General features: G+C 34.7%; 1 protein-coding gene and 1 long non-coding RNA gene across 2 annotated transcripts in view; one reads left to right on the top strand and one right to left on the bottom strand.

The window, feature by feature from the left end:
- The window catches only part of LOC108735134, a 478,298-nt gene that overhangs the window by 185,503 nt on the left and 282,260 nt on the right, over nucleotides 1–10,535 (top strand). The window lies entirely within an intron of this gene.
- The window catches only part of LOC108735133 (hemicentin-1-like), a 283,534-nt gene that overhangs the window by 142,759 nt on the left and 130,240 nt on the right, over nucleotides 1–10,535 (bottom strand). Inside the window, exon 5 of the mRNA XM_018466969.2 lies at nucleotides 7,324–7,524. Within this exon, the coding sequence (XP_018322471.1) occupies nucleotides 7,324–7,524 (201 nt within the window). The remainder of the gene's footprint in view (nucleotides 1–7,323; nucleotides 7,525–10,535) is intronic.

Consider the following 10,535-nt stretch of genomic DNA (forward strand, 5'->3'; position numbering starts at 1 on the left):
TGTAGTAAAACAGTAAGATATGTCGAAAATGCTGCTTATCGCTCTCCATATTTAAAAGGGCACCAACCAAAAACTACTGCGTAGAATTAATTGGAATTTTTCACACACAAGCCTTGCTATATGAGCTCTCAAAGCATATAAAAATTATACGGCTTAAATGTGAAGTTGGGTGAAAAAGAATACAATTAAATGCTCTGTCGGGAAAAAACGAAATGACTTTCCGAACAACCCTAATGTCATCAATTGTAAGAGTTACGAAAACTCGAGAACTTACCCTTCCTCCAACGCATAAATTAACCTTTTGTTTAATCTAGTATAGTAAAAATTTCTAATACAACAAATGTTTTGTTCCAAGAAAAGCATATATCTATTAAAATTAGTTCAAATAGTTTAACTTATAAAGCCCCCTAGACAAAAATTTTTAGTCTCTATTCAGTCTCTCACAGTCTTTCAGCGTCTCTGACAGTCTTTCACAGTGTCTCAGTTATTGCCTAGATGTTTTTATGGATCTCTCACTGTATGAGAGACTCGAACCATAAAATTGTTAATTCAGAGATTCGAGTCTCTCACAGAGAGAGTGAATGAATAAAATTGAAAAATTGAGAGACTCGAGTCTCTCGTAAAAAGACTGGGATCTCTGAAATATGTTGTTGACATTTTAACCACGTCTATCGAAATACTATTTATTGAAAGATTCGAGTTTCTCGTTCAGAGATTCGAGTCTCTCGTTCAGAGACGCTAAACAGTTTTTTTGACAGTCTCTCGACAGTCTCTCTCAGCGACACCAAAGAGGCTCGATGAGAGACGGAGACTCGAGTCTCGCTTTCAGAGACTGTGAGAGACTGAACATTTTTATTACGGGCCACCGGAAGTAATAATTGTCCAGTTGGTGTTGCATATTCGGTTTTGCGTATTTATTCTTGGTCTTATTCGTTCGGTCTTGGTTTTGGTCTTACTAATAATAAGACAGTCTTACAAAAATGCAAGATCAATACCAATCTTGCTCATTACTAGGTCACGTGCTTAGTTTATCTGCTCAATATTCTTGAAGTCTAGGTTCATAATGCCGGAAAAGATTGTGCTTAATTGAAAATTGTGGAACTATTGCTGATTGCTGATATTACTCGACCTTTAATTTTTAATTGATAACTGTGGCGAAAACAATATGAAAAATGTTTTATTGAAAAACTGATTTTGATTCGCGACTTCAACTATTTCTAATTTTTTATAGCATAGGAAGAAAAGTGACACATTAATTAAAATTAAAACTGATTCTCAATCGGGTCGTTAGTATTAATATTTAAATAGTCTTACATACACACATATTATTGACACTGCAATTTTATTTGTATGTATACATAATACGTATAGGCACCTTTCGATGTATAGATTTTATTGTTTCTTTTGGAAAAGTGGCAGGAATTTAATAAAGTATCTTAACAATATCGAACCCTTTTGTTCCTATAATAGAAGAATAATCTTTTGGACGTTCATTTAGCGATAATCGTCGCGTTGATGTAGTCAATCGATCACACACGGAAAATCTGCCGAGTCAGAAGTAGTGCGGTCGTCACAAAGAGGAGAGAGCAAATTCGTTCCTATTTTATCTGAATCGAATTACGACTCGACACTTTTGGATAAAAGAAATTTTGTTCATTTAACCAATTTACTACTGTCAACGGTTTTGCCTGGTTCCTACGCTGCCGAATTAGTTACCGATCTGAACTTCAGCCCCTTATCAATTTAACACGAACGAGAACGGTAAAAAAAGAAATTCATTGCCATCGCACATACAATAAACATATTATTCATTACACCCGTAACAAAAAACATTAGTACATAAAGCTCTTCTTTTATAATACCTTAATCACAAAAACATAGGAAGTATGTAATTGTCCTTTAAAAACATTCAGGCTTGGGGAGTGATTCACAGTCACATTAAGGGACTGATGGATTGAGATATGATGCCTAAGTAGTGATAAGCAAAAATGATTTTGATCTTGATCTTGCTTAAGATCAAATACACAAAACTAAACGAAAAATTATTACTTCCGATAGATTTGTTAGTTAAATTATTTGAAGCAATTTTAATATATTTTTTTCGTGGAACAAAACATTTTTAGTAGGTATCTGAAATTTTCAGTTTACTTTACCAGATTTTAATACTAAATATCAAAAAAAAACAAACTTTATCGCTGTTTAAGAAAATGGGATCTTCAAGGATGTTTTTCGCGTAAGTGGCCTTTGTTTATATGTCTCTGGTAACACATGATTGAAATATAGAGACAAACTTATATAATTTTCGATATTTTTTACTTCTTTCAACTGAACGAAGGGTCAATTAATGCATTGGAGAAAGGGTAAGTTCTCGAGTTTTTATAAGACAACGATCGAAAGTATTTTCTTTAAAAGTCACGACTAGCTCACATGTATGACAGAAAATTTCAGCATTTAGGACAATTATTCTGCTGGTATATAGAAAAATTGTGCTTAAAATTATTGAAATAAAAAACGTATGTGACAGAGGACTACATGGCAGTAAAAAAAAAATGGCGACATAAGTTAGTAGGACACCTTCTCAGGCATGAAGGTCTAGTCAGAGGCATGTTAGAGGCAGAAACATGAGTTAAGAGGAGCAGAGGTAGACCTAGATTAGATGTGCGATGTTTTAGTTTTAGGGAAACGCGAAGATTAGCTGAGGATAGGAAAGAGTGGAGGTGCGTGTCCAACCAGTCTTAGAACTGACGACCTTATTATAAGGAACAGATTTAATGAGCAAGATCAAGACTTATCATGCACCAAAACCGGAACTGTATCAGCAACAACAACTTTATGATGTTGCTGATGTATGTTTACATTTTTATCCCGATCCTGCTTTATACAAACAAGAAGATAATTGAACTTTATGACATTATTGAATTTAGGTATCTCATGAGATTTTTCTTTCATAGTATGTGACGTTTAAATATTATAAAGCGCGGCAAAAGCTGTCACATTGCCATTACATTTTTCATCATTTATTCCACATTTAATTAAATTCCCCTTGCACCCTGTTTATTGTTTCGATTTATCCTAATAAAATATTTCACCGTTTCACTAATTTAGTAACATTTCATTTATCGACACTATTACCGCATACATGTGCATATAATTGTAAGCTATTTCCAACGTGTTTTTTTGAGTCATGCCTGGAAGTTAGTTCCCAATACGAGATAGTTGAGATTCTTTCTACTTTAAGTCAAGTTTGATTTTATTTAATTTTTAGACGTTTTGTTTTCCAAACGATGCCGTTTTAGTAAGAAGAGTTTCACGTCTTAGCGTTAGCATTATTCAAATTCACGATCGAACATGGCGCTCGTTCGGTCAAAAGAAATCCGATAGAAAGTCGTCGAACTTTGGGCAAAGTTTTCGCAAATGCAAATCCGTCACTTGTATCCGCGTTTTCGGGCATTAAAAAGGGAGTTCGGTAACGACAGTTGGCGGGTACTCCAGGCGATAATTAAACAAAATCGCGATTTAAAAAGAAACGTTCTCGGAAAGATTAATTCTCCAAAACTTAGCACATTCTCTACTCACTGTTATTTTTTTTTGATAGCAATAAAAGATATGTATAAATATATAAATCATTCTTGCAGTGGCAGTCCATGCCGTAATTACATGTGTTCTGAAAACCTTCAGAAAAGAATTAAACTTACCATATTAGAATTAGACTATAAATGGTTAATTAGTTTGTTCGTAAAATAGCAATGATGTTGTTTATGAATTGTACAAAAGCAAACGAAATGATTATATCTCTCACATTACATCCACACATTCACTCTGTTTTACTGCACATATTAATAATAATAACTTATCCTTTCTAACTTTTGTTATTGGTGGTTGCTTTTAATTGCAAATTGTATTTCGTTGTTCATGTTACTCGGTTCTCTTAATTTTCTGTTCTTAAATTGTGGCACGACTCACTTCCTTGAAAAATATACCATGTAGGCATTATAAAATCCTTATGAAAAACTCATAAGGCGTACCTCACTTCAGTGCCGCTGATTTTTTTTGTTAAGGTTTTCATAAGGAATTTGTGGAGAAATCCTTTTATCAGCATTTACCACATGGAGCCCATGCCCTATATGAAGCATGTCCTTTAAACCGTCCAGTTGGGTAATCTTGTTGTCTTTTATGAATTATTATTCTGAAAATTCATTTTTGAATTTTTTACCCACTACACGCTACCTCAAATTAATGAGGGAAAAATTGTTGCTGTTGTCACACCCCCGCCGGGAATCGAACCCGGGACCTTTCGCTTTACGCACCAACGTTCTGACCACTAAACTACGAGAGGTGACAACAGCAATCACGACCAACCGACCTACAAGGTTAACGATCCGTTGTACTATAGTGACTATATACTGAATAATACTTCATATTAAACTAACTCATTTCGAAAAGATGTTTAAATTGTATGTAAGCTTGTTGTTTTTGTTGAAATGAAGAGAAATATTGATTTCATTCTTATTTGAATTATTTCCTTTCCGATTTTTGATGACAAATTCTGATGTTTTAATGAAAAGGAATGTTTTGAGTTTAAATTTCGTTTGTTTCTCCATTTTCCGCAGTAATAATTAACGTTGAAAGGATAATTACTGACAAAAACGGGGCATTCGCTTTAATCTTACTAAACAGCAAATAAAATCTGAATCCGTACAAATTGTTTTCCCTCGACTTAGTACGCCACGGCATGGAAAACTTCTCGGTTGGAAACGGAAGGAAGGAGACAGGAAGGGCCTCGTTTGCTTCGAAAAAGGGCTGACGTTATAACTGAAAACGTCTTAATAACCGTTTAATTTACGTCCTATAAATTTTGGAGGCGAATTATTATTTGGCCGCAGGTAATAACCAGGGCGACGAAGAAGGGTTGAAAATGTAAAAATCGTTAACCAAATCTGGAAACAATAAATTTTCGGAAACCTTTGCGGCAAATCCTTTTGTCTAAGCGAATTAGCAATAATTTATCGAAGAAGGAAAGCGTTTACGGTTGAATTAATTTCCCGTCTTCTCAGGAAAGTTAATTGGTGAAATTTCCCCGCTTCCTTGGCTAATTTCGCAATTATTTTCGAGTATTGTAACGCGAAAATTGTAAAATTAAACCCTAGTTACTTCAATTAGGAAAAAAGTATAAAAAATGGTTTAGTTCATTTATGCATACAGGGTGTTTCAGAGAAGGAATGGCATTTATTAGGGGAGATCGTGAGAAAATCCAGATAAATTTGTGCCCGGAAGCTCTTCGTTTTAAATATGTAAGATTTTAAATGATATATTCAATAGGGCTTCAGTCGAGACGAGTAAGTGAGAGTATCGGAAATCTCGTCTCGGTCTCGTCAATTCTCAAAAAATTAAGTCTCGTTCAAGTCTTGGTCTCGTCCCGTTATCAGACCAAATACATGGGTAATTATAGTGGAAACTCTTCATATTTGATTGTTTTATATAGGTGTTGATAAAATACGAGTCGTATATAAGAAAAGTTTACTGCATGTCTAGTAAATAAGAGGATCTTCCAGGTAGAAAATTTCAAGCCAAAGGAACCCTTTCAATAGTCAGTCTCGTCTGGTCTCGCTTTTCAGAGACGAGAACGAAAAAAATCTCGCTCTCGTGTGAAGCCCTAGTAATCAGAAAATTAATTAGTTTATACCTTCTCAAAAATAAAACGATTTCATACAATTTTACTGAATTCAGGTACAGTGTTATAGAGAACCAGTACCAATTAGTTCAGTTTACTTGAGTATCTGCAATGGGGGCGACGCTACACGGGTGTACAAGTAGTTTTCTTAAAAAGAGGAAGTAATGAAAACATAATATGATATTCCGAAAGTACAGTAAAAAATGTATAAAAACGAAACTCTTGTCGAATATCGCCAGGACACACAATTGATATTCTGGAAGCACGAAGAGGTACATTTGGGGCGTATTGCTATAAGCGTACGTTTATATTTGAGATGCCACCGAGCGGCATGGCCTAGAGGTCTAGACCATTGCTTAGCATTCGGGAGGACGCCGGTTCGATTCCGGGTCCGTCTGCCTTAGTCCAAGTTTTTCTGTGGTTTCCTTGGATCACTTAGGCAAATGCTGAGGCAGTAATATTCCACAGATAATCTTTCACTCTCTTCTGTCTTCATTTCGTCCGTCTCATCTTTCTCACCCGAACCACCACCCACCCATTCCCACGATTCCTGAAAGCAGGCTGAAGAGGGCCTGCCGCCCTACCTTCCGGCATAGTCCGGAGGGACTGCCCGCCCACCAGCATTACTGACTGGTGGGAATGAAACACCCAAAAGTTTTTTTTTTTTTTGAGATGCGAACTAGGCGACGATGAAAGCAATGATAATTCTTTGCTTACGTTGTATTTATAATAGAGGGCAGTACATTTTTAAAGATAAAGTTGAATGCGTAGAGTTAATGATGGATTCTGAAGACAAAATACTGTCAGATAAAATTTTAACGCAAATTTTAAATGTTTATTCTTTGAGTGACTTACGATTCCAAATTCAATCAAGAATTGAATGGTTTACGTTGACATTTGTAGAACTAGGACTCACGGTTGTGTTCGAATTATTTAAATATTCAAATATCGGACAATTTGGATACTTAAATCAAATTTTAAACAAATATTTGAATATTTAAATATGAAAAAATTTTCTTTGATCTTGTTGCTCCGACATAAATCCTTTTTGCGTTGCTCGCCGCTCTGCTCGCAACACCCATATCCAACATAAACCCACCCTAATATAGTTTTTGAGAAATTGGTAACATATTTTGAGATATATGTACCTCAGTAAAAGACTCTGTAAATTCTTTAGAAAGGGTTAGGCTAGCTGTTTAACCCTGCACCCCTGAAATATTGCGTTTCTAAATAAAAATTTATTTGATATTGGGTTTTTTACTCAGAATGATCAGTATTAATCCCATTTTCCAAAATATTTGTCATTGCTCCTTAAACACCCTGTATATTTGAATTAGAAAAGAGATAGTTCTTCACTATCACATTATTTGACTTCAAATTTCAAATAAACCTAATTTTTGGAGGCCGTTCATATTTCACATCGCTCTTGCTTGAAATGAGTCGAAAACTGTCATCCGATAAATAATCACTGAAAATGTCACGAAAACGGGAAGGTCGAATTGGTACCTGATCGGTCCAGGTAATCGGGGCTGCGTTAATTGGGTTTAAATTGATTCCCAGATTAAGTTATTATTGTAATATAATAAACTAGGGGAAGTGTCCAATTAGTATGGTTACTACAAATACTTTTCTTAATAAATCAATTTACTTACAATTTAAATCCAATGTAATTCGGCTTGTAAGAGGTCTCCAATTATTGTTTGAAGCTTGGCAAACAAAGACAGCATGTAGATGATGTCTAGCTAACTTTTCTATGGTCAAAACATTCCTTACTTTCCTGTCGGGTAGATATTCGAATGAATCGTCCAGTAAGGCATTTTCCTGCCACCAAGTTACTTTCGGTAGCGGACGACCTAAACAGAAAATCACTTGAATATTTACGAGAAACATAAAAACACAATATTATTTATTACTGATATTTTAGGCTAAGTTGGGGAAAAGTTCATCTTTAAATACAATTTATAAACGTCTCTCATCATCATCATAAGGTCGTCAGTCTTAAGATTGGTTGGACACGTATAGGAAAGGGTGGAGGTTTCCTATCCTGAGTTAATTTTGCATTTCCCTAAAACTAGAACAACCCACATCCTTAACTATTTGCGAACAGTAATCTAACCTAGGTCTACCTCTACCCCTCCTAACTCCTGCTTCTGCCTCTAATATGTTCCTGACTAGACCTTCATGCCTGAGATGGTGTCCTACCAACCTATCTCGCCTATTTCTTAATTACTTCCATCTGTCCTCCTATTCTTTTTAATACCTCTTTATTTCTAACCTTTTCTACCCACGTTATCCTCATCATTCGCCTATAACACCACATTTCGAAGGCTTCTAACCTATTCTTTTCCGCAGCGCCCACTGTCCATGTTTCGCAGCCGTACAACGCGGCGCTCCAAACATACACCTTTAACAACCTTTTTAATATTTCTAAATTAACCGTTCGCGAGCATAGAAGTGACTTCTTTTTATTAAAGGCGACACGACCCTGCGCTATCCTCTGCTTTATACCCCTACTACTCCTTCCGTCCTGACTTATCTGACTTCCTGAATATCTAAAATCAGCCACTTCTTCTAATTTTTCGTCTCCTATCTTTATATTGCAAGAAATTGCAGCTTTCATTAAACAAATAGATCTTTAAGGGTAGACATAACTTAGCATTTTTAAATATTCCTTTTCCATACGAAGTATTTTCAAAAATGCATAGATTCATGCATTTCCTGACCTATAGGTACTTGAATGAACCACACATGGTGAAAATTATGCGATCGCAAAGGAAGTATCCATTTGCACAGAACCAAAGAACTTCAACAATAGACAATCCAGGATCAGATGTCAATGATGTCATTTAATAATTACTCTGTAACAGAAACTTAACAGCACGTTCAGTTTGTTGGGTGTTACGTTACCCCAAAATTGGTTGCAATGGGATACCTTGCACATTATTAATAGGCAACGGTATTTAATTAGTGGTTTAGTTAATTAAAATTTACATTTGATACCCTGTTTTGCAGTAATATAGAGTATACAAAATGGTATCAGGATTTTATAAATCAACTTGTGGTATGCCCGTAGAGTCTACATTAAACAAAAGGGAAGAAAATTAAAAAGACGTTTTTAAGAACAAAAGTGTACATTGAGTTATATAAAAAATATGAGCAGATTCAACTTAAACAAATAATATCACTCAAGCAGGTCATAAGTTCATGTAAATAACAAACGGTATGGGTTATGTCTGTTAGTACATCAAGGGATTAAAAGAGTTAAACAACAAGATATGCAATTAAATAGCCAAACCCCTCTCTTAAATTTTCTCTAAAATCTTGTACCACTATACACTCCCTTTCGATATTTGAAGAATTATGTTACGAAATAATGAATTTAGCTTTAGTTCGAAGTAGAAAAAGGAGACTGTGGTAAAATAATAATTAATTAAAAGGAAGACTCACCCCTAATTATCACAAAAACTTTTTCAAGGACACGTGTTTCGCCCACTTCAAACGTGGGCATTATCAACGTGAAACTACAGACTTTTAATTAATTAGCTTAATAGTTTTTCATGGTTTTCAAAATCATCTTTTACTAAATATTTATTTACAGACCAAACAAAATACTTTCGGTACCTAATAAGAAAAATAAATATTTATTATTGTTTGACAAACAATATTTACCATTGGAATTACCTTTACCCCTTCTTAAGAGTGAAAATAAATTTACATACTTATTATTGCAAATGCTATCTAACGTAATTACCAACGAATACATTCAAAATTGGTTTATCCATTAGGGCAGTTACCCGATATGACTAATAATATCTACAAATTTCAAGTAATAATTAAGTGTACCATTTCTTAAACAAAATAAATATTTATTCTTCTTATTAGGTAACAAAAAAAAATAGGAATTTTCATTAAAAATATTAAGTACCATGAAAACTGTTGACTGTAAAGCTGAATTCATTATTTTAATATTTCTTCCCCTTTTTTTATTTTATTTGTTAAAATTTTAATTTCAATATCTGCCTGAAATACATAATTTCATTTATACTTTAATCCGGTCCTGACGACCTTCAGCCACTTATCAAATGTTCAATAGTTCTTCTGCTGTACGGTTTCTGTAAAAGGATGTAAAGATATCAAGGAACTTTAAAAGTCAATCTACTATATCTTTGAGGTTTCTATACCCACCCAAAAAAAAAGAAATAGTCCAGAAGAATGGGCTGACCCCATACTAAATGTGAACTATCTTTTCGGTCGGTTATGTTTCAAGTTTTAATCGAAAATTCCTAAGGTATCCGTTTCTACAACTAAACTGCAAGTTTTATTCTTAGGATTGTGCTACGGCTGCATACATAAAGGTTCGATCCGCGAACAAGTTAGCCTCATAAAGAAATATAATGTACGGTGCAGGTTTGGCGGGTCTTTTAAGTTGGGGCTTTGCATCGCCGTAAAACTTGTCTTTTAAAACATTAGAAGATAACTTTTATGACGAAATTTGCATAGAGAATCGTGAGCTTCCCTCACGTACAGACACACTCACGTAAACGGTCATAAAATGCAAGCGCAAGTTTCAGAACAAAAGACTTTTCCGAAATTGATATATGTATATGTGTGTATATGAACCCTATATGTATCTACATATATACGAGGGTGGATTGATAAGTTTCCGGCCTGACCAAGAAAAACAAGGTTTTTAAAAATTTTTTTTTTTTATTTCTCAACATAATCTCCTCCAAGGCTGATACATTTCTCATAGCGGTGTTCCAGTCTATTAATGCCATCTCTATAGACTGATTCGTCAAGCTCCTCAAAATAACCATTTACAGCTTCGATTACTTCTTCATTGTCCGCAAATCTCTTACCGCCA

The sequence above is a fragment of the Agrilus planipennis genome, unplaced genomic scaffold (assembly GCF_000699045.2).
Source record: "Agrilus planipennis isolate EAB-ADULT unplaced genomic scaffold, Apla_2.0 scaffold34, whole genome shotgun sequence".
Lineage (NCBI taxonomy): Eukaryota > Metazoa > Arthropoda > Insecta > Coleoptera > Buprestidae > Agrilus > Agrilus planipennis.